Source organism: Oryzias latipes, chromosome 16 (genome assembly GCF_053564925.1).
Source record: "Oryzias latipes strain Hd-rR chromosome 16, Olatipes_Hd-rR_3.1".
Lineage (NCBI taxonomy): Eukaryota > Metazoa > Chordata > Actinopteri > Beloniformes > Adrianichthyidae > Oryzias > Oryzias latipes.
The window spans coordinates 1,330,484-1,355,104 of NC_136252.1; the positions used below are offsets into that span (position 1 = coordinate 1,330,484).

The 24,621-nt window shown below is 42.0% G+C and overlaps 1 protein-coding gene and 2 long non-coding RNA genes across 6 annotated transcripts in view; all 3 read left to right on the top strand.

Annotated features, from left to right (window-relative positions):
- Positions 1–24,621, top strand: part of LOC144984466 (uncharacterized) — a 237,169-nt gene that overhangs the window by 118,426 nt on the left and 94,122 nt on the right. The gene's annotated exons all lie outside the window — the stretch shown is intronic.
- Positions 13,921–18,178, top strand: LOC105356718 (uncharacterized). Its single transcript, XM_078932614.1, has 12 exons — positions 13,921–14,017; positions 14,158–14,227; positions 16,062–16,238; positions 16,314–16,401; positions 16,517–16,591; positions 16,686–16,926; positions 17,006–17,137; positions 17,211–17,355; positions 17,438–17,520; positions 17,646–17,720; positions 17,790–17,921; positions 18,019–18,178. Exons 3-6 carry the CDS (start codon positions 16,180–16,182, stop codon positions 16,827–16,829), a joined length of 366 nt encoding a protein of 121 aa, XP_078788740.1. The 5' UTR covers positions 13,921–14,017; positions 14,158–14,227; positions 16,062–16,179; the 3' UTR covers positions 16,830–16,926; positions 17,006–17,137; positions 17,211–17,355; positions 17,438–17,520; positions 17,646–17,720; positions 17,790–17,921; positions 18,019–18,178.
- LOC111948973 (uncharacterized) lies at positions 19,932–24,307 on the top strand. 3 transcript variants are annotated; one of them, XR_013648026.1, is made up of 5 exons: positions 19,944–20,052; positions 20,135–20,213; positions 21,301–21,446; positions 21,866–21,995; positions 23,620–24,307. It is a non-coding gene; the product is annotated as an uncharacterized LOC111948973 (long non-coding RNA). The 3 variants fall into 3 exon arrangements; XR_013648027.1 differs by lacking the exon at positions 20,135–20,213 and having other exon boundaries at positions 19,932–20,052; XR_002874975.2 differs by lacking the exon at positions 19,944–20,052 and having other exon boundaries at positions 20,080–20,213.

Consider the following 24,621-nt stretch of genomic DNA (forward strand, 5'->3'; position numbering starts at 1 on the left):
CATCTGGGTTTGCCACGCTCTGAAAACCATGACGGTTTCTGTGTATTTGTCAAGGTTGAGTCGGGACACAAATGCAGGACAGCGAAAAGAGCTTCAAAAGCAAACAAGGTTTAATCACAATAGTACTTGAAATGACTGAAGCGAACTTACAAAACGACCCAGTGACAAGAAACAAACAGACCAGGGTTTAAATACACAAATGGGAATGACAAACAGGTGAGCAGACAGGTGCCGGTGATGACTGGTGAAGTTACCTAGTGAAACAGTGAGCCCTGAAAGGAAGTAACAAAATAAAAGCCCAAAACCGGAAGTGAGAAAACACCCACCAAACCCGCCCTGGCTCCGGCTCCTGACAATACCCTTCCCTCAAGGGGCGCCTCTGGGCGCACCACCAGGCTTGTCAGGGTGCCGCTTGTGGAAGTCCTTAAGCATGCCCTTATCCAAGATCCTTGACGTAGGCTCCCAGGACCTCTCCTCAGGTCCATAACCCTTCCAATCCACCAGGTATTGAAGGCCCCGACCTCGACGTCTGACGTCCATAATGCGCTTGATCGTCCAAGCGGGCAAACCGTCGATGATGCGGGGTGGTGGTGGTTGGGCGGGCGCGGGCTGGAGAGGACTCGTGATGTAAGGCTTGACCTGGGAAACATGAAACACAGGATGCACTCGCATGGTTCGTGGCAGACGCAAGCGGACTGCCACAGGGTTGATGACCTTCTCCACCACAAATGGCCCGATGAACTTGGGCGCGAGTTTCCTTGACTCCGTCCGCAGCTTGATGTTGGAGGTGGACAGGAGAACCGACTGACCCGGCGTGTAGGTGGGTGCCGGTAGCCGGTGCCGATCAGCCAGTCTCTTGTTTGCTGCAGACGAGCGTAGGAGTGCTGCACGAGCCTCCCTCCAGATGCGTCGACAGCGTCGGTAAAGGTGTTGCACCGAAGGCACGGCCACCTCCCTCTCCTGCTCAGGGAATAATGGTGGTTGGTAGCCCAGGGAACCCTCAAACGGGGACATACCCGAAGCTGATGACGTCAAGGCATTATGGGCATACTCCACCCAGGGCAGGAGGGTGCTCCATGACGACTGGTGACGGGAGCAGACGCACCGGAGGGCCACCTCAAGGTCCTGGTTAGTCCTCTCCGCCTGCCCGTTAGTCTGGGGATGGAAGCCTGAGGAGAGACTGGCCGAGGGACCAAAGGCCGCACAGAAAGCCTTCCAAACCTGTGACACAAACTGTGGCCCACGGTCAGAAACAATGTCCACTGGTATTCCATGTAGTCTGAACACATGTACGACAATGAGCCTGGCTGTTTCAGAGGCAGACGGCAGTTTCCTCAGAGGCACGAAGTGGGCTGCCTTAGAGAAACGATCCACCACCGTCATAACCACCGTCTTGCCAGCGGACGGAGGCAGTCCCGTGACGAAATCCAACGCTACATGTGACCAAGGACGACTCGGGACAGGTAAGGGATGTAACAACCCAGGTGGTGGTTGAGTGCTGACCTTATTTTGGGCGCAGATCATACAGGCCGAAACAAATTCCTTGGCATCCCTAGCCAAACCGGGCCACCAGAAACTGCGACGCAAGAAGGTGATAGTCCTGTGCACTCCGGGATGACAGGTGAACCGTGTAGCATGGGCCCACTGGAGGGCCTGGCTCCTCATGGCCCTTGGGACATAAAGTCTGTTAGGAGGACCCCCCCCAGGGTCTGGCTCGTGGTTCTGGGCGTCCTTAATGTCCTTCTCTAACCGCCAGGAGAGAGCACCCAGAACACAAGCGGTGGGTATTATCGTCTGAGGGGTCTGAACCTCAACTAAGGGCTCCGACTGTCGGGAAAGGGCATCAGGTTTCACGTTCTTGGAGCCAGGGCGATAGGACACCACAAAATCAAAACGAGCAAAGAAAAGTGACCACCGTGCCTGTCTTGGGTTCAGCCGTTTTGCAGTCCGGATATAAGACAAGTTTTTATGATCCGTCCAGACCACAAAAGGCTGACCCGCCCCCTCTAACCAATGCCTCCACTCCTCCAGCGCCAGTTTAATGGCCAAAAGTTCTTTATCCCCGACGTCATACCCCATCTCCGCAGGAGTAAGCCTGCGGGAAAAAAAAGCACAGGGGTGCAGTTTGTTGTCCTCCTTATGTAGCTGGGACAATACCGCACCAACCCCCACGTCTGAGGCGTCGACCTCCACAATAAATTGGACGCAGGGATCCGGCTGAACGAGCACCGGCGCCGTAGTGAACAGGTGTTTAAGTTTACAAAAAGCGGCCTCAGCGGCTTCAGTCCAGCGAAACGGGGATGAGGTAGAGGTCAAGCCAGTAAGTGGAGCCGCAACTGAACTATAATGACGGATGAAGCGACGTAAGTAATTGGCGAACCCCAGGAACCTCTGTAACTGCTTACGGGACTCTGGAGTAGGCCAGTTGACCACAGCACTAATCTTGGCGGGTTCCGGACGAACCTCCCCCTCAGCAATCACAAAGCCCAAAAATGACACGCTGGGGGAGTGGAACTCACATTTTTCAGCCTTGACAAACAACTTGTTCTCCAGGAGCCGCTGGAGGACCAGGCGAACATGCCGCCTATGTTCGTTGAGGTTCCTGGAGAAAACAAGAATGTCGTCAAGGTAAACAAACACAAAATGATGTATGTAATCTCGGAGCACGTCATTTATGAGTCTCTGGAATACCGCCGGAGCATTAGAAAGTCCAAAAGGCATTACTAGGTATTCATAATGTCCCAGGGGAGTGGTGAAAGCGGTCTTCCACTCATCGCCTTTCCTTATGCGCACCAAATGGTATGCATTTCGCAGGTCCAACTTGGTGAACACCCGCGCCATCTGCAGAGACTCGAACGCGGAGTTCATAAGAGGCAGGGGATACCTGTCTTTAATAGTTATGGCGTTGAGCCCCCGAAAATCAATACAAGGACGCAGCGTCCCGTCCTTCTTGCCCACGAAAAAGAAACCTGCTCCAACAGGCGATGAGGAGGGTCTTATGAGGCCCGCCCGGAGAGAGTCAGTGATGTACCAGTCCATGGCCCCTCTCTCAGGTTTAGATAGACTGTAGAGATGACTCCTGGGAAGGGCGGCTCCAGGCAACAGTTCAATAGCGCAGTCGTAAGGCCTGTGTGGGGGTAAGGAAAGAGCTCGCGACTTAGAAAATACCTCTCTCAGATCGCGGTATTCAGGCGGAACACTGGAGAGGTCAGGTGAGGGCGGCTGCCCTACCGGGTCGGCGGAGTCAGCCCCTGGATACCGAGCTGAACGCAGACAGACTCCATGACAGTCATCACTCCAACTCACAATACGGTTAGTAGGCCAATCTATATGGGGATTATGGAGAAGGAGCCAAGAAAAACCTAACACTACAGGATTATGGGAGGACTCGAAAAGATAGAATTCTGTGTGCTCGTGATGATTTCCAGACAAAATGAGGTGAACGGGCTCAGTAATTTGGTTAACAGTAGCAACTGACTCACCATTAAGGGAAATGACCTTCAATGGATGGGAAAGGGACCTGGTCCTGAGACCGATCTGTCTGGCCAGCTCTGCATCCATAAGGTTCCGTTCGGACCCAGAATCTAATAACGCCTGAATGGAAAACCCCTTACCCTCAGAAAAAATTTGCCCCTTCAAAATACAGGAAGTGGATGTAACACTAGTGGGCGCTTGACCCCCGCTCGTCAATGTGCCCACTCTTAAGGACGAGCAGAGGCTTTTGGGCAATCCTTACAGAAATGACCCCGCCGACCACAGTAAAGACACTCACCCGCCGCCATCCGCCGTCTGCGTTCAGTGGGAGATAACCGACCACGCCCTAGCTGCATGGGCTCCTCCGATGGTGCTGCCGGAACGGCTGTGGAGGTGACAGAAGATGAGTGAGTGGTAATACGACCATGGTCAACTGGGGACACCCTGTACGAGGCACCCGCCTCGCGGCGACCTCGCCGACGGTCCTGCAGCCGATTGTCAATACGAATGGCCAAAGCAATGAGCGGCTCCAGAGAAGAGGGCAACTCCAAAGGAGCCAAATGGTCCTTTAACTCCTCCGATAATCCCTCCAAAAACGCGTCTGTGAGCGCTGCGGGGTTCCACCCGCTCTCAGTAGCGAGAGTCCGGAACTCGATGGCATACTCTGCCACCCGGCGGTCCCCCTGAGTCAGCCGCATCAGCGCCCGCGCCGCCTCCCTGCCGGGTTTCGTATGTTGAAAAACCAGGGAAAATGCCTCTAGAAAGGCAGGGAGTGATGAGCAGGTCTCCCCCCCACGTTGCCACTCCGCAGTGGCCCACGCTCCGGCTCTGTCGGAGAGGTGAGAGATGATGAACGCCACTTTGGAGCGGTCCGTGGGAAAGTTAGCAGCCTGCAACTCGAAGTGAAGTTCACACTGGGTGACGAACGCTCGACAGTCCCCGGAGTCGCCAGAAAATCTCTCAGGACGTGCCAGTCGAATCCCCGAACTGGAAGACGTCTGGACCGGAACCACCGGGGCGGGCACAGGAGGGGATGGATGAGATGGAAGCGGCTGCTGGATCTGTCTAGCCAAGGCATCAAGGCGGTTGCCGATTAAGCTCAGCTGCTGCTCCTGGCGCCCCGACATCTCCAACATCCCTCGTCGAAGGCAGTTCAGCTGCTCCTCCTGCTGACTGATGATCCAATCCCGGTCACTGCTCTGGGCTCGTGCGCTCTCCGCGTCTGCTGTGTCCATGGTGACTGGGTCGTAATGTCAAGGTTGAGTCGGGACACAAATGCAGGACAGCGAAAAGAGCTTCAAAAGCAAACAAGGTTTAATCACAATAGTACTTGAAATGACTGAAGCAAACTTACAAAACGACCCAGTGACAAGAAACAAACAGACCAGGGTTTAAATACACAAATGGGAATGACAAACAGGTGAGCAGACAGGTGCCGGTGATGACTGGTGAAGTTACCTAGTGAAACAGTGAGCCCTGAAAGGAAGTAACAAAATAAAAGCCCAAAACCGGAAGTGAGAAAACACCCACCAAACCCGCCCTGGCTCCGGCTCCTGACAGTATTTCCTTATTCAAATCATTGTGAATGAGGAGCAGGAACATTAAAACATAAAAAAAACCTTCATACACATCATGAATGTATTGAGAGGTAAGTAAAAATGATAACAGTTAAAAGTCTATCAGAGTTCAGGAGGTCTTTGATGCCTTTCCTTAAAACAGAACATAATGGCTTTTTGATGTTTTATAATGGCATTTTAATATATCTAAATTTTAAATATTTATTTAATAAATTAGATTACATTTTACAAGATTTTGATTTTGTAATTCTCTCGTAGTCAATCCAAACACAAGTGGTTTTCTTAAACGGGTGTCTTTATTGTCTTTAATTATATCAACACAAGTACAAATTTCAAAAATAAACATTTACACTCAATAAAAATACCAACATAAAATAAACATACCTCGTTGGCTGTATACTGCCATAAGAGAATTAGAACCTCTTTGGGAATTAGAACCTCCTTTCTTAATTTTCCTTTCTTGCTTGACACTGATATTCCTTATAGATCTTACATCATGCTCTCTTTTCTCTTCTCTGCTTTTGCTAACTAAATTTTACCACAGTGACATCTAGAGGTGGCTTGTAAAACTACACATTTAAAATCTTAAATATTTTTAATCTTAAAACCCATCAAAAAAGACGCACTAAATTCAAAAGAAAATGTGAGAGCTACACTCCCACCAAATCTTACAACCTCTTAATGAGATTTCAATTAGTCAATTTTCCAATTAAACGTAAACATTAATGGACACAAAAGTTAGTCTACTTCAACCAATACAATAACCTTATGTACAGGTCGGTCAAGTGTAACAGTCTTGGTCTTATGTTTACCATGTTTGTCAAAAACAGTCTCACTAACCAATAGTCTGACCTTTCTCACTTTATCATCTGCTCCAGGGTAGACATCTGTGACTCTGGCGATTCTCCATTCATTGCGTGGTGCAAGATCTTCTTGAAGTAGAACAATGTCATTTACCTTCAGGTTTCTTCTTGGCACATGCCATTTTTGTCTTGGTTGTAAATTGAGTAAATACTCTTTCCTCCATCGGATGCAAAACTCTTTGCCATCTCCTCTGAAGATACAGATCTTCCTTTTGGAACTTCCCTGGTGGAGGTTGAATGATGGTAGACTTCATAGTTAGAATATGATTAGGTGTTAATGGTTGAGGTCGAGTTGGGTCATTGAGGTATTCTGCTGAGAGTGGCCTGCTGTTAATGATTGCCATAACCTCATACAAAAACGTTCGCAATGACACAGTGTCCAATCTTTTTGCTGATTTATCAAGGATAGCATTAAAAACACTCCTTACTGTCCTTATCTGTCTCTCCCATATGACTTGCTGAGGGGGGGGTTCATGAGGAATTCACATCCAAATGCTTTGATTCTTTCTTGATCCATCCCTTTCATCAGATTTGCAAACTCTCTCTGAGCACCAACAAAATTGGTTCCTCTGTCACATCTCAGCTGACGAACATGTCCTCTGATGGCGATAAAGGCCCGCAGAGCAATAATAAATCCATCTGTGCTTAGGTCATCTACAACTTCAATATGGATAGCTCGTAAACTTAAACAGGTAAGTATCAATCCATATCTCTTCAGCTCTTTACGTCCATCCTTCACATGAAGTGGTCCAAAACAATTCATTCCAACATAGGTGAAAGGTGGAGTGGATTCTGTCCTGTCAGAAGGTAAATCTCCCATTTTCTGTACTTCTGTACTCCTCCTAAGCTTCCTACATTTGACACATTTGAAGATGTAAGATAAGACTGCACCACTAGATCCAAGGATACACCATCCGTTAGCTCGCAGTTCATTGAGTGTCATTCCACGTCCTTGATGCTGAACGTTTGCGTGAAAATGTCTAATCAGCAAAGTAGACACATGACTGTCCTTTGGTATTATAGCTGGATGTTTCACATGTGGATGGAGCACAACGTGACTCAAACGTCCTCCGACCCTGAGTATTCCTTCCTCATCCAAAAGTGGACTTAACTTGTACAGCTTACTGTATTTAGTGTTTACAACTGTTTCTCTTGCTTTCAAATCTTTTATTTCCTTTGAAAACGTGTTTTCTTGAACAAGTTTAACCACCACTAGTTCAGCTTCTTTCCGCTCTTCTAAATTTGTCCCTTCTTTGGTATTTTGTTTCATGCCTCTGTACCTTTTGATCTTCCTTCTCAACAGTGCGACTGCCCTGATCAATCTAGACCAATCTGAGAATTTCTCGAAACGATCTAGCATTGTTCTTTCTTCTGTCACTTTTGTGTTGCATACAAATGCCTTGTGGAGCTCAGGATCATCTTCCTTGATCTCTCCCACCTTGAAGTGTCTTTCAGGTAATTTCTGTTGACAAATAAAATGTGGTCCTGTGAACCAATTGGATGACTTCAATTGTTCTGCAGTCAAGCCACGAGATGCATGATCTGCAGGATTGTCTTCCAAAGCTATGTGCGCCCATTGTTCTGATGTTGTACTAGACTTGATTCTTTGGACACGATTAGCTACAAACACTTGAAACCTTCTGGCATCATTCTTTATGTAGCCAAAGACAACTGTAGAGTCTGTCCAGAAGAACTCTTGTGAAACTTGAATCTGTAACTCCACTCGTAGTAGGTCACTGATTCTAACAGCAACAACTGCTGCTGAAAGTTCCAGTCTTGGGATGGTCAGAACATTTTTAGGCGTGACCCTTGACTTGCCCATTAGTAAACAACAGTGGACTTGACCTTGTTGGTTGATAACTCGAAGGTAAGTGCATGCTCCATACCCTGAGATGCTCGCGTCTGCAAAATGGTGAAGCTCATAGCTTTTGACTTCTCCAAACTCTGGGGGAGTATGACATCTCTTGATCTGCAGATCAGCCAATCCAGACAGATCTTTAACCCAAGACTCCCACTGAGATTTCAGATGCTCTGGAAGATCTTCATCCCAATCCATTTTATCTCTGCACATCTGCTGGAGAATCTGCTTGCCTAGGAGAACAAATGGTGCGATGAAACCTAGGGGATCATAGATTGAGGCAACGGTGGAAAGAACACCTCTTCTTGTTAATGGGTTAGCTTTGACTTGGTCTCTGAACTTAAATGCATCAGATGAAATGCACCATTCAACTCCAAGAGCTCTTTCAATGTGTGGTAAACTTCAAGACATGTCTTGGTCTTTGACTGTTGCGCGCTCTTCTTCTGGAACTGTTGATATGACTCTTTCACCATTTGACACAAATTTGTGGAGTCTTAACTTGCCAGTAGTGCATAGTGCTCTTGAGTCTCTCAAAAGTTGGTTGGCTTCACTTTCTGTTGAAAGACTTGTCAAACCATCATCGACATAGAAATTTCTTTGAATGAAATGAATGACATTCTCCTGGAAATGAGTTTGTCCTTGTACTGCAAGGTGCTTCAAGCCAAAGTTGGCACAGCCAGGGGAAGAAACTGCTCTAAACAATTGGACTTTCATTCTGTAGACCGACGGTGTTATGTTCAGGTTTCCTTGCTCCCACCATAAAAAACGCAGGTAGTCCTGGTCGTCTCCTTTGATATAGAATTGGTGAAACATTCGCTCGATATCACACATGAATGCAATCGCCCCCCTTGCGAAAGTGACAGAGAACGCCCACCAATGTAATTGTCAAATCAGTCCCTGATAACAGGTGGTCATTAAGAGATGTGTCTTGATACTTCCCTGAACAGTCAAATACCACTCGAATTTTGCCTGGTTTATGTGGGTGATAGACCCCGTGATGTGGAATATACCATGCAGGACTGTTCCCTATTCTTCCTTAGGGACCTTTTCTGCATCACCTCAAGAGATGATCTCATCCATAAACCGAACGCAGTCACTATGGTATGCCTTGTCCTTTCTTAATCTCTTCTCCAGACATTTTAAGCGGTGCATTGCGCACACTTTGTTGTCTGGTAGCTTGGGTCTTTCATCACGAAATGGCAGTGTCATTTCCTAGTGACCATTTTTATTCTGTTGGATGCCTTCTCTGAGTTTTGAGAGAAACTTGAGATAATCTTGAGACACAGGATTGTCATCAAATTTCCTCTCTGGAAAATCCAACTCCAGTGATGTAATAATCTCAGAAGAAGTAACATCTCTTACTTTGGTTCTGTTTATGAAGTGGACATTGCTCTGAAGACCAGAAGAAGGTTTAAGATCTGGAATGACCTTCCTCACGACAATGCGATGACTGACCCCAATGGCATCTCCATAATCTAAGCATGGATTGCTTTGTCCGACTATGCTCCAGCCGAGATCAGTACGTTGAACATAAGGTTCATCTTCTTCACCTGACACAATTTCTCTCTGGAGTAGTGCTTGAGAGCAGTTATAGCCGATTAACAGACCTACTTCACATTCTTGCAAAGGAGGAATTTCTGCTTAGAGATATTCAAGATTTGGCCCTACCCTTGCTGTCTCATTTGTCAGAATGTGATTTTTGTTAGCTGGGAGGAATCTTGAGTGAAAATTGGTGGTAGACTGATCCTCTTACTTAAGTAGAAACCACACACTTGAAGATCCTTTAGTTTTAACTGAACAACTGTGGTCCTTGACGCCATAGTAGACAGCTCAAGCTTGACTGGAACCTTACTAGTGTTCAGCATTTCTGCTATTTCACTCAGAACAAATGTCATATCTCTTTGTGAGTCCAGTAATGCATATGTGAGAACTTCATGTGATGGTTGCTTAGTAAGATGAAAGCCAAACAGGAATTATTGCTGCTGTTTGCATATTCCTTCTTGATGTATAACTCTGTTTGTTGTAGCTGTTGTTGTAATTTTTTGGGCTTGAGCTGGATTTGTCTGGTTTGGTCTTTCATTAGTTGAGTTTTTCTCGTCTTGCGGTGGTCTGTGTTCTTCCTTGCTGCGATCTTCATGAAGGCAAGTAGGATGCCTTTTTTTTCCACTTCTCACAGATGCTTCTGTAGTTACAGCCTTTAGCTGATGGTCAGGCTTGAGGCAACCAAAACAAAGCCTTACTGTTTGAATGAACTTGACTCTGTCTGCAACAGTCTTTTCGAGAAAGGTCCTGCAGTTCTGATGACTGTTTTGAGTTTCTTGCAAAACATACAAGACAAAGTTGCATTTTCTTGTGATGTTGTAGCTAATGTTTTAGCTCCGATGTTTTCTTTGTCTAGTGTTCTTTAATCTTTCTGAGCTGTCTGACTCACTTTGCTTTAGTGACTGCAACGATGTAACAGGGTTACAGGCAATCTTTGCTTCTCTTGTTAAGAATGAGACAAACTGGCAGAAAGTTGGAAACGTGTTGGTTTTCTCTTCAATTTCAATAACTTTGCGGTTCCAGCTTGCAGTGAGCCAATCTGGTAACTTGGAAAGGATCTTTCTGTTCTCAGTAGTTTCATATCTCCAATGACTTAATGTAAACCATGGCTGCTTCACAACTGCGTAGGAAATCTGCAAAGTCTCTGTCTTTTGATGTAACTTTGGGCCAAGCAGGAAGCTTGTCTCTGTAGGCCTTTGCAGTAGTGAATGGGTTCCCGTATCTTTCATCGAGTACTTTCCATGCAGCAACATAAGCTGACTCAGTTCAGTGCAAGAAGTATCCATCCAGCGAACTCTTAGCTTGGCCGCTTACATATCTGCGAAGGTAGAATATCTTCTCCTTTTCTGGAATGTTCTTTTGGTCAATAAGTGTGTGAAACGAGAGCTTCCAATCACTATCTCTTAATGGATCTCTATTAAAGATTGGTGGTTCTGGAACAAGTATTCTACTAGCATTTAATGCACCTGGTAGCACTTTAACAAGCTCTGCTGTACCATCATTTGGAGGTGTGGGTGCAACATTTGAGGTAGAATGTTTTTGCAGTGGGGGAACACTTATACGTGTGAAGGCTTTGTCTTGTGTGATTGTCTTTGTTATGCTCTTCTTGTGTTCTTCCGTAACACTCATTTGGTCATACACATGCATTCTTGCTTGAGCTGCACGTAAATCTTTCAACTTTTCTAAGTGCTGCAACTTTCTTTTCCTTTCCTTGAGTGATCTTTGCAGGGCTATATATTCTTGCTCTTGTTTAGCTTTAAGATTAGCCTCGTCTTCTTCTCTTTGCATTCTCAGCCTTCTGCTTCTCTTTCTAAACAAAGTCTTCTGGCTAAGGCTTCTTGCTCTGCTGCTCTTTTCTTAACTTCAACTTCAAGTCTTTCAATTTCTACTTGTTCGATTTCTTACATTTAAAACAGCTTGGCTCGCAGCTGCATCTGCCAGGGCTTCTTGATGTTTTACAGAGGATCTGCTGGAATGTTCAGAGGTGCGTGACTTACTTATAGTTGACTCAAAGAGAGAGCCTACATCTGGCCATTCTTGGTCCTCCTCTATAGCCTTTCCTTCCATGTAACTTCCTCCTTTGGATACAATAAACTTAGAGATCTGCACACAAACATCCACTTTGCGACGTGTTTCTTGATCAGGAGCTGTGAGCTGGCGTAAGTCACCGTATGCTTGCTGAACATCTGAAGAAAGGCCTGCAACATCCCCCATTATATCATTGAGCAGTTCTTCAGTAAAGGGTTCAGATTTTAACAATAAGTGCTTAGATGATTTTGCATGTGTTCTCCATTTTTCAAAAATGTAGTTGACCTTCTGCTTAAGTCCATTCATGCTCTTCTCTGTAAAAGTTTTGATCCTTCTGCTTCTCCGTAATTGAGACACAAGTTGGTGTTGGGCTTCAGGATTTGTAACTTGTTCTTCATCACAAACAACTTGAAAGTCTGCACTGGGCTCTGATTGAACATGGGTCTGCCCTTTTTCAGTCATACTAAATGTTGATTATTTAAATTAACCTGTCACTTTAACAGTAGTCTACAGTCTGATCTCGAAAATTAAATTTATTGCAACATCTATGTAACCTTTAACTGTAATGAGATTATAAAATGTAACTTAGTCAAAAATAACAAAAAATATGCTTAATAGCTTTCAGTAAAAAATCAAAATAGTATTTGCCAAAACGTGAATTTACAAATAACATATACCAATATGAAATAAAATATATTTGCTCTTTAAACCAAACGTTTGAGCTTGCACATAAGAAAGCTGTCAAACTGATAAACACATGAAACCATTTGCCACAAAGACCTTAATCACCTCAGTTTGCTTAATCAACCTTAAATCTTGCTTTTCTTACTTAGACCACACTTAACTTAAGAGTGTTCAAACGTAGTATGGCCTCATCTTCCACACTGCTCTTCAAACTGTGCTCTGCTTACGTCCCTGCGTGCAACTTCCGTTTCAGACGTTCCTTGAATGCAACTCCGATCATGCGCCGACGAGCCTGCTGGTTCTTTCATTATGCCGCCTTGCAATGCGTTGCCCTCTCGCATAGATGAACAGTCCGAGTTTTCACTGTAAATCTCTCGCAGTCAGTCCAGACACAAGTGGTTTTCTTAAACGGGTGTCTTTATTGTCTTACACACCGTGAAAACTATAGAAAGCACAAACAAAACAATTAATTATATCAACACAAGTACAAATTTCGAAAATAAACATTTACACTCACAATAAAAATACCAACATAAGATAAACATACCTCGTTGGCTGTATGCTGCCAAAAAAGCGAATTAGAACCTCCTTTCTTTCTTAATTTTCCTTTCTTGCTTGACGCTGATATTCCTTATAGATCTTACGCCATGCTCTCTTTTTCCTTCTCTGCCTTTCCAACCCAGTCTCATCCTAAAATGTGTAGTAGCTACATTTGTCCACATGGAAATGCGTGAGAGTTTTACAAAAACGCCCCCTAAACTGTGAGGCGGATACGTTTCATTTTTCTATTCATTTTCTACGAGCCTTCTCAGGATCACGTGACTTTGGAGGTTTGGCCTGCCGTGAGCAAAAAACATGGCGGATGCACGTTCATTTTTTCGGTGGAATATCCCATAAAACAAGATATTTTGAGGACTAATTTTTATTTTGACAACATTTCTAGTGAGAAATATACCATTTTCTTTTAAAATATGCTTTCATTTAGGACATACAGTTTGTAGTTTGCTTGTTTCGTTCAACTTTTTCTCCCAAAAGCTCTGTGTTACGTTGGAGAAACACGTTAACTTTCATTCATATCTGCAGACGTGCGCGTGGGTCACGTGACTAATATGTTTCTCTTTTTTTCCGCAGAAAATTGTAAAATATGAGTGAATATGGACTGATTTTTTTTTGAAAACATTTCTAGCAGTATATATCCCCTTTATTTTCGTAATATTGCAGACATGAAGTTGTTAGTTTGTTACGTTCAACTTTTCCTCAAAGGATCTGAAAGCGTCTGATCTTTTCCATTCATATATGCGGGCTGACGTGGGTCACGTGACGTGCCTTTCTCTTTTTTTTCCTGTGGAAAATCTCGTAAAAAGGTACGTTGCGATTTATTAATTTCATTTATTTACATATCTAGGGACCCGTGTATAGGTTTTCTCTTTCCGTGTTGCTGTTGCGGCGATCAGGCTTTGATTGACATGTGACAACAAACCGGAAAAATGTTGAGTTCAGGGACGGACCAAAGAGTTCTTTAAATTGATTTTTCTGCATTTTAATTTATTTACACTACGAGTCTAATGGTGTGTGATTAAAAAAAACTATAAATATTATGATAAATGAGATGAAACAATTATTTTGATGGAGTTTATAAAATAATTAGCATCTATTATATTCTTTTTTCTTTAACTGTCAATTTTTTTGACGTATCTCATATATTATAGTATTACAATGAAGTGCTCTAATTTATCTGTTAAAAAAGGTTTCATCACTGTTTCCTGTAGTAATTCTCAATAAAGTTTTAAATAGGATATATTAAATAGGATATATTATCTAAAGTAAACAGGCTTTTAAGCCTTCAATTTGCCCCAATTGACATGAAGTGCGCATTTCGAAAAGCCAGTGAACGCAGCGTCATACGGGCACCCCCACCCCAATCCACCGGAAACCCCCGGATGAACCCGCAGGAAGGCGCGCGGCTGAAGAACTTCTTGGACAGCTGGAAGGTGGGCGATGATTTGAACTTTTCTCTGTAGAAATGTAATGTTTAGATTTGGGAAACCAGAGATGGGTTTTAGTAAAAACGTGTTGGCTGTTTAGGATTAACGTTGAATGACGAGGCGTTTTTCCATCTTAAACTTAAAAGGCCGCAGCATCACGGTGAAGGCCTCTTCTGTAGAGGACGGGGGCGGAAACGTCACGTGGTCTCCGCAGAGGTAAGTTTCCTTTTGGGTCATTTAGCCAGAAACGGGGGTCTGCAGCCCTTTAAACAGCTAAGAGCCTTTCTAATGTCTCACTGTGCAGAACTCAGTAGGACACACAAGGTTTCTCTTCAGCCTTTAGAAAATCAAACACTGATTTGCATTTATGTTATCTTGGAAACTTTATAACTACTGGGGTTTACAAAGGCTTTTTCTTTTTTACGCATTGTAGATTTTATGTTGTTAGTACATCTCAGCCAGTATTTCTTTAAGGGCCTATATCATGCAATATCAACGTTTTAAAATTTTAAGTGTATTGTAATGTTAATTCCTCACAAAAACTAATCCACAGCAGTATTTTGATCCACTCACGCATCTCTCAGCATTCCTCTGAAACCCTCTGAGCACCAGCCCCTCCCAATTCACAATAAGAGGGTCCTCACATTGTGACCTCATCATAAGTGAGGAGCAGCCTCTTCTAGGAAGAGCCTGTGCAGCTAAAACCGCCTCCAGGCTAACAGACCCGCCACCAGCCCACTTTCTCAATGGAGCTAGCGGTGATCAGCAAAATGCTTTCATTGCACAATATTCACATCCATCTTTGCAAAAGTTTGGATGGAAGAAACGCAGAAACGCTGCCGACGCCGACTCTAGGTTGATGTCATGAAATAGGCGACACCCACAAGAAACGAAAGGCGGAGCCTCAGAGATCAAGGAAATAGTTTATTCTAAATGGCTAGCATGGGATAGGCCCTCTAAATTGTGCGTATTGACCTCAAATTGATTTTTTGTGGTACGTTGTCAGGTTTAAAAAAATTCGTCATAAATGCTGGAATTTCTTAAAATATTGTGCATCACCGCTTGATAGATTATTGAAGCATTATGGGTACTGTAGTCAGGAGCCTGGCATAGTAATACTTTGCTTCAACTGTTGAGTAGATCACCAAGTTGAGTAAAGTTTGACTTATCTGACTGTTTTGTTTTGCGTGATGCGCTGTGTCGTCTGAAAAATAGGATATTTGTTTGAATTAAAAACATTTTTATTTTTTGTCAGAGAACCACAGAGGAGGGGTCAAGGAGCCACTTGTGGCTGTGGAGCCTCAGGCTGCAGACCCCTGGTCTAAACAGTTATGGCTGATTTCGCTGACCACATGTATTTATCCTAGCATTGTCAACAAAGTTAAAGAGCCGCTCCAATGGAAGTCATGTTTTTAAGATCAAACATTTTTCTCATTATTGAGAACATTAACAAAAATATAAACAGATACACAATAATATAAGATTAAAACTGTTTCTGAGTATTTATTCAAATCCCAATGGATCAGGAGAAAATGAAACTCATTGTCTCAAAAAGCTCTTAGTTGTGACGCTCTAACTGCCATGAATGGGCCAAAGTCTCTACTCCTCTCCAATTCTGATGCATCCACTTGCAGACAAAAACCAGTAGATCCATTAATGTCCTGAGTTCCCTTGTCTGAGCTGGTATCTGGCTCAAAAGTGTACACATGGATAGCTCCAATGTTGCTCATTGATTTTTTTTTTTTTGTTATGCTAATGTCGGCTAGGGCTTGTGAGGTGCTATAAGCTAGCGGGAGAGAGAATCAACAAACGGTTTATGGGAAATTAGCAGAGGCAAACATCTGCACCACAGCTCTGAGGTGAAATTCTTATGAGCTGCTGTGCTGCAGAAAAATGTCTTTAAAAACAAAATGATCGTAATTAAAAAAAAACACTGGGAACGATTTTATAATAGCTAAAAATTCTGTTACAATGTCTGATTCCTGATTCTTTTGTGTGTGTATGTATATACATAAAAGAACCTCGTGTTTTTTTCCCTTTCCTCTCTCAGACTGGTCAGTTATTTGGAGACAACATGTACAAATAGTTCCTGGACTGATCTTCTGCTAACTTTGAGGTGGAGAGGCTGTCAGGTTCATCTGTTTCAGGGTCCTGCATGCTCTCCCTCCATGTTGGCTGTAGCAGTGGATGGAACTTGCAAAATGTACTGTTTTGAGAGCCAACTGGGGTGTGTAAATTTCTTTCCACCTACATTTTTGATGGTATAAATGTTTTTCTTATGTAAACTTTTCTGTTCTTTTAGGCTCAGTGGTTATTTTGAAGATGCGTTTCTGACCAAAAACACTGTGGAGACCTCCTTTGTGAACTGCATTCATGCGGAAATAGAACATGTAAAGTTATTTTCATGTCTTCTTCCTCAAGAAAAGGAACACGCCTGCATATATGTTTTATTGTATTTTGTGTCATATCATCATGTTAATATACGACATTCATTTGTTTTGATAGAATCCTGGAGATGGGAGATGTGGAGCAGGAAAGTTTGTGGCAGCACCAGAGTCCTCCAAAAAGTCTTCTGGCAAAGTAAATGAGGAAGGATCGCAGTCTGCCATCGTGGAGTTTTGCTGAAAGGCCTGAACACGTTCCATCCATGCATCCATCTTCTTCCATTCATCAGGAACCAGGTTGTGAGGGCAGCAGTCTAAGCAAAGATGCCCACACTTCCCTCTCCTCCAGCTCCTCTTGGGGGATCCCGGGGCCAGCTGAGAGACGTAGTCTCCCCAGCGTGTCCTGGGTCTCCCTTAGGGCCTCTGCCCAGTGAGACATGCATGGAACAACCCCCCCCACCCCACCCCCCCCAGGGAGGCGTCCTCCTCTGGATGTAGAGAGGAAGTGGCTCCACTCAGAGCTCTCTCCAGGTGAGCGAGCTTCCTGAACCTGTTCCGTTGAGATATTTTCATGAACCCCTTCTATTTGCAGAAACGGCTTTCTCCACAGACCGTGCAGTTCTTCTGCTCTGATGTAGTCTACGAGTTCTGATCGCATTTGGAGAAGGTTGGCGTTCCTTGTCCTGAGAGGCAAGACCTGTTGAACATGTGTCCTTTTCAAGTTTACTCTTGGATGTGTGAGGTAATAATTATCAACGGCTTATTTCTCATTATTCCTGTTGGAGTTTTTTTTCTAATCCCTTATGTTTCAAAAGTTTGCAAATATACATTTTGGTTGAAATGATGAGGATCCGAGGATGAAATCAAGAAGGGACAACATCAGGGAAAGGGACTGAACCGACTGAACAGCTTCCTCTCTTCAGCAGACACATGTTCCGAGTACATATGTGTCAAATATTGGTAAATACTCATTGAAGATGCATCCTTTTTGTGTAATTTGTTTTCTCAGTTTACTACATTTTGATTCTTTCATTCTGCACAGACATCCTCGCCGTTCAGGCCAGTGGCTGGAACAAGCGGAAGTCAGAAAAGCTGGAGCAGACGTAACCAGAATGATACCTCCAGGTAAAGATCGTGGTAATGTTGTAGATAAATGTTGGCTTGTTTCTTTCATGTTACTCTCATGCTGTTGATGTGGAATATCTCATGATTTCTTCAGTATTATTAATACATTAATCTCTTCCCACAAGGACCAATCCAAATGACCCAGAGAAAAACACTGAAGGGCTTTGTCTGAGCATCAGGAAAACAAGAATCAGCATATGGTAAAAATCATTTGTTACACTTTCTAAAGTTGTTGCATAACTGATCAAGCATGATGTGATGGATTGCAGGTTATGGTGCCATGGTGAAGAACTAAAGGCTCTATGATGTCATGCTGCTGACCAGACTGTGGTTGGTGAAGTCCAGCAGCACTGCGGGTCCTTGAAGTGTGGTTGAAGAGCTCTCCTCCCAGCTTTTGGAAGGTTCTGCCCCGCAAAGCCAGGAGGTTTCTCTTTGTGATCTGCATGGATGTCCAGGGCTTGTGGCATTTATGTGTTTTCCTCTTCATTTCATTCTCAGGCAGCAAAGAGGCATTGATGGAGAGAGAACATGAGGGACTAATTGTCTGCTGAGGAGGAGACTTTCTGCAGTTCAAGCCCCAGCTCCACCCCTAAAAAAAGGCTTATATGAAGGAAAACCTCATTTCAACTTTGTACCAATAAATGACTTTTAATTGAAATGAGAGATTTTTTTTCTGCACCGCACCAATGAAGGTTTTTTCAACCTAAATTTCAACAATTACATTATTTTTTACCTCCGTTCAAGTTTCTACAACACTAGCTAAACATTTCAGTGCTCACACCTGTGCTGAAGACACTTCTCATTTTATCTCAAACGTTTGGCCTTTGATTTGTATGTCCAACACCTTAGAATGAAACACTGTCCTATTAAACTCATATAATAAATGTGCTATGCATCTCCAAATCCTTTGTCAGGGTACAGACTACATTTTAATTGTAGCAAGACTGAAGTAAAATGTAGCAAAATGACAATGAGTTATCTTAAATTAGGGGTAAATGACATGAGAAATTAAGAATATTAGAAGTGTGGAGTGATATGTGTATCAGTATGTTAGCTGCAGGAAGGGTGCTGTCCTTGACACGTCCCTTTACTCAGACAGGATGACAGGTAGGGAAGGGGGTAGCCGATGATCTGCTCCAGTATCTTCAGCACAGAAGCTTCTGCTGCTCTTCTTCAGTTTGATCTGAGAGCCAGACCATGATGCCGTTGGACTGGCTGAGCGGTAGGTTGCCAGCAGCTTCAGACGTGCTGATGTGCCTTGTTGATAATGTCCTGGATGTTAGGAAACCAAGTTAGATCAGCTGAGATGGGGATGCCCAGGAAAGGGAAGCTGTGAACCTTCCTCTGTGCCTACTAAAGTCCAAGATGACTTTCATGGTCTTTTATTTGCCGATCAGCCTTACACTATACAGTTTCCGCACTACAAAGTTCACCTCAGTGACCTTTCATAAGTCTTTGTTATTGGCAAGTTAATTACTTATATCCAAGACATGGAGATGTGGGTCCAGTATGAGCAGGATTTGGGAAATGGCAGTTGCCAAGAACTCGCATGAAGTTTCAAGGTTTTTGCCTTTATTTGGAGGAAAAAAAGTTTTTGTCCTTTGTTTGTTGTGCAGAATTGCAAACCTAGAAAGAAATCAAGTTGAAAGAATTTATATAAATCTATTTGCCCTTCTTTTGACCCTTCTACATCATGAATATTTGGTGGCTGTTGCTTGGCGACTGTGAGATCTCTCCATAGGATTGACATGGGCTTGGCCTCTCCATGACCTTGATATGATTGTTCTTCAGCCATTTCTTGGTTGCCTTGGCTGTAGGTTCTAGGTCACTAACCTGTTGGAAGACCCATTCATGACTGATTTGAAGGGTCCTGGCTTAAGGAGGGTAGGAAGTTCTCACTCAAGATTTTTCATTAATGGCTCCATCAACGTGGTGACGTAGCTCTGTGCAGAAAAATAGCCACAAAGCATAATGCTTCCACCTCCATGTTTGACAGTGGGGAAGCTGTTCTTGGGGTCATAGGTAGCAATTCTTTTCCTCCAAACCCAATGGTTGAGTTGATGCCAAAGAGCTCAGTTTTGAGCCAAACATTCCATTATGCAGAATAAAATGATAAAGCAAACCCTATTTTTCAGTGTGTGATTTTCATTTTTTCATAAATCTTAGGACAATTTAGATGATAAAAGTAACAAATAAATGAAAACAGTATAATACAGCAAATATGTAAATATTTGATGTGATGAACAATGCTTATCTGATTTAGACCCAACATGAAATATTTTTTGACACACACAAATCAAGTTGCGTTATTTAAGCCTCGTAATTTAGACACAAATGATAGAAATGTTAGGTTCATATGCCAAAGAGGCCATGTGAAAATTTTAGTGCAAATACGCATGCGTGCGCGCCGTGCACATAAAGCCACCCCACCCCCACGTATCCGCGCGCCGGTCGGTGGGTGTTGGGCGTCAATAAAGGTAATCTGGTTGTCGCGCTTTCTGCATCTCTGCGCGAGCTAAAGAAGTCTCAAAGGTAAGAAATGTGAACACACGAGGCATTAATGAAAATACTTTATGATCATCTAAAAGTATTTTCATCTGACAAATGAATGCAGCTGTTGTTATCACTGTGACGGAAGAGCGGTGCTGAAAAATACGGCCTCCATCGAGAGACTGAACGTAACACGACTGCAGGTTACTATGATGATCAACATAGAAAAATGTATTAATTATTTGTTTCGACTGTATAGTTATTGTGGTGGAGCAGAGGAAGGGAGATTTGTGAGAATCGGGGTTACATTAGCTAATGATTATGGCAGCGCTCGCGCCACCGCCGGTTTCCGGGCAAAAAAAGCAACAGTAATTTACTGATATATTAAAGTGTTATGATTGACCTATTTAGGGTTTTTCTCCAAATTTACACAAAAAACGTTGTAACAACGATCATCTCGACTTGGTTTTGTAAATATTTTAAAACAGTCTCTGTCTAAGAGACCTGGACTGACTGACTCCTCCCCCTCACGTTCCAAACAGGAAGTACAAGGAGCCAAAATCCTTTAGACTTCTAAAGAGAAACAAACAGCTGTTAGTTAGTCATTCTATGGGTCAGATTAACCATTCTTGTTGTGATACCCTTTTCAACATGTTTTTGCTAATTCCAGTTATTTGTTTTACAAAACTGTTTCTTTATCACAAGTTATTCAAATTATAGACTGACCAACAGATGCCTCAGTAATAGCATGTGCCACCTTGAATGTTTGTTTGACAAATTCCACCAAGCTCACTTTCAGTGGAAGCAGTGTGGACTTTCAACAAGCTTACTCCTGATTGGCGACAGTAGTTGCCATAGAATTGATACTCAGATCAATCACTGTCAACTGGCTCCAACGTGGTGACGTCTGTATCACAGAGAAACGACGACAGAATTTACTTTGTTATGATGGATCTGGAAGGAAATGGGTGACATCACACTCGCTCAGACCTTTTCTCTGATCCAGTCAAACTGCTTTTTTACCAGTTTTATTCCAGAAATCATTTTGGATAAGAGGAAAGACATCTTCAGCTCATAACCAAGTCTTCATGACCTTTTTTTTTTATAACTTTTCTTTTTAAAATTCAGAAATAATAACCTGCACATTCTTACAAAACTGTTAGACTTCAATTGCTACCTTAATTTAATTGTAAAACTAACAACCATTGTCATTAATATGGCAATATTTTCCCCAAATCTTATCAGAATGTGGAACTGGAGACATAAAAATTCTGCTTTTCCTATTTTCAGCTGAATCTGCCACGAGGCTCGACAACGTCTTCCATCAACTGCAAAGCGGTGATCGCTGTGGCCGCCAAAACATCCAAATGTCAGGCGGGCTACAAAGATTTCAGGCCAAAAGAGAAAGCCTCACATGTGATGAAGTGTCTGTATTGGTATGTATTTACCATCTGTGACTCAGAGTCATTAACCAATTGTTGATCTGTTCACAGTGTTATATGATAATTTAAATTTTGACGATGACGATACAAAAATTGCTGCCAAACCTGCCAAAAAGTCCCGTCTCTTACCACACACATGTTGTGGCCCTAAGGTGCCCTAAATTCCCTGATCAAGCAGAAACGTGCTTTGCCTGGATGAAGGCCTTGTATCAGGTATACTGGTAATAATAATTTTACATTCACCTCAGTCTGTTGTTTTAACTCATTATTCATGGAAGCTTGATGACACAACATCTTCAATCTGCTTGAACTCTAGTTTGATTAGAAACTTTCATTTTTGAACCGTCAGCAGATCTGGTCATGTCTCACCAAAACAACCACACTAATCATTTCATCATTTTCATCCATTTAAGGTTGGAAAAACCAGCAGCCCTCCAGTGCTTCAGCCGTCCAACCATCAACCGTTTCAGACATCCATCCTCCCACCACTTCAGCCCCACAGCCGTCCACCAGTGTGCCAACTTCTGACATTTTACTATCCTGGTACAATCTTATTTTTCTGCACAGTTAGCAAAAATATGTTTTTAAGATATTCCTGTGTTTTTTTATCCTCAACAAATGTTTCTCCAAAGAAATGTGAAAATACAGAATTATTCATCTGGTGGTTATTTTTACACTTTTCCTCAAATCTTTAATAAGAAAGAAATAGTTCAGTTCAAGTTTACTTTAGCTTTTCTTTTTAATGGGCATTACAGTTGATATAAAACATATAACATGCAATTAAAATGCTTTGTAGTTAAAAACATTTTACACACTATTAAAAGATTCTATAAAATATTATTTAAAAAGAATCCTTTCCAAGAAAATGTTGACTACCGTATATCTTCCCATAGTAGCCCTGGCGTTTATTCCATCACAGACAGAACAGTGATGGTTAATGGGTTTATTTTGCAGCAAAACTTCATCAAGAAATGTAGACAAACACCAGCAGATGAACATTTCAGGATTTATTCAAATGATGAGAATATTGGATTGTGTTCTGATCAGCACTGGCTGTTGACGTTTCTTTTCTCCTTGAAGCATCAGCCTCCGTATCAAAAATCATGTTGGTTGTCATGAGGATCTCTTTCCTGGAGACACGCCCACCTTTCCGTCTTTGTGCAATAATTCATGTTCAAACCAGTTCTTCTAATTTGTCGCTTTTCTTTGCATTTCCACCAGTAAAAAGTAATACGACAAAATACTTGCAGAATTTGTAAAGATTTGGATTTTGTATTATTAATTTGCCTTTTTTAGTCTTTTATTATAAAATAACTATGCATTATTACTTTATTTTAACTAACACATTTATCTTAGTTTACAGTAGTCCTCTTAAACATCTCTTAAACAAGTTTACACTTTTCATCTTTCAGAATGCAGCCGTGTGATTGGAGGAAAAGATTAATATGCAATGAGGACATTTAAAGAAAATAGGAGCAGTTTTTATTTTACATTATTACTATTTTAAAGTAGAACTCTAATGTATATACATGCTTTTTTATTCATTTGTTTGGCATATTTACTGTGTTAGAGTTCTGATGATTGTTTTGAGTGGTAAACGTTTTTATTTTATTTATGAAACCCAGATGGAGTTAATGGAGTGCTAGTCATGTTTTATGTTGTATATATTATTAATGAATTGATTTATTTATTTTGAAATGCCTGTTTGCAAGTAAAGAAGCCGGGGTTATGGTTAAAATACGTGCGGACAATCCAGCAACGTGCCTCTTCAACATGAATTTCCATCAGTTTTTTTGCTTGGTCGCAAATAAATACGTCCAAATAATAATCAGCCTAATTTGTTTTTTTGTTTATTTAAAATTATATAAATCTTTTCTAATTTTGTCAATAAAAGGACAAAAGGGGTAGATGATGGATGCATGTCCAAGTTTTATTATTCATGTTCTACAAGTTGTTAGATATTGATTATTTGATGCTTTTGTGCTATGCGTTAAAAATCAATGTAATATTGTAATTATTCATGAATATTTGAATAGTACTAATATTTCCTACAAAGGATAATTGACACTAATCAAATTAAAAACAGTCGTCCTGTAAGCACTGAGTGGACAAACTGTAGCCCATCGTCTATCACTGTTTGATTGAACCTTCTCTACTTTTCTTGCAGGGGGGGGTCATGGCCTCTACGCTGGATTCCAAAAAAGAGACAAAAAAACCCCGCCCTCAACCCCCACTCTTAGTCAGACGTGTTTATTTTTTTATTTACAATAATAAATAATATACTATGTACATTTATTTTGTTTTACTTTTTTATACTTAGTTTCCTTATTTCCTATAACATTTATTAGTAGTTGTTGTTTGTTGATGTTAGTTCTTTTTAGACCCTTTTATGTTAAAATAGACGTAAATGACCCAGATGCTGATATTCTAATATATAGACAGATTTATGAATGAATTATTCTCAACAGAAGTTCAACACTATTGTGGTAGCAGTCTGACTGTTTTACTGTTTAGTTTTACTGCAATCTGTCGTGCCTCACCCACTGTCCATCCCATAAAAAGAACAATTCTACATCATTAACCTTTTATTATTTTTATTCATATGGCACATTCATAAATACAAAGTTAGAAATTATACCCCCCATTTTTCTATCTTTATCAATGAGTTCAAACAAAACATGAACACAATAAGAAACTCTGACAATAAGAAAGCATTTAAAACATTCAATCTGTGCGTCAGTTTCAATGTTTTTGTGAAAAATTTCATAATAATCCTCTGGTTTGTTTCTTTCTTGTTGCTGTTGGGAATTGTTGTTTTGAATTGTTACAGTCAATAAAGTTTGTATAAAAAACAACTGCAATCTGTCATGCGACATGATACCTGCAAAACAAAAAGTTTGCATTAGTAATGGAAACATTAATTTCTGTAAAAAAAATAAAAATAAACACCTGTTTGTCGCTGGGCTTATTTTTAGAACTTAACCTTCCCGATAAACGTGGGACCAATCACAACCAGTTTAGAGCCAAACGTCTTTTTTTATTATTTACAGTGTATTTCTAAACTCAACTAGTTGATGTTGAAAAAATACGCTTGCATGGACGTTACGACAGTGTACATGAGTCCCTAGAAATGTTATTAAACCTAAATATTAAACCTCAGACGATCTTA

Coding starts and splice junctions, on each gene's coding strand:
- LOC105356718 (XM_078932614.1), top strand. CDS start 16,180: ATGTTGGCTGTAGCAGTGGATGGAACTTGCAAAATGTACTGTTTTGAG. Junction 16,402..16,516: donor TTCATGCGGAAATAGAACAT/GTAAAGTTATTT, acceptor TTGTTTTGATAG/AATCCTGGAGATGGGAGATG. Junction 16,592..16,685: donor CCAAAAAGTCTTCTGGCAAA/GTAAATGAGGAA, acceptor TCCATTCATCAG/GAACCAGGTTGTGAGGGCAG.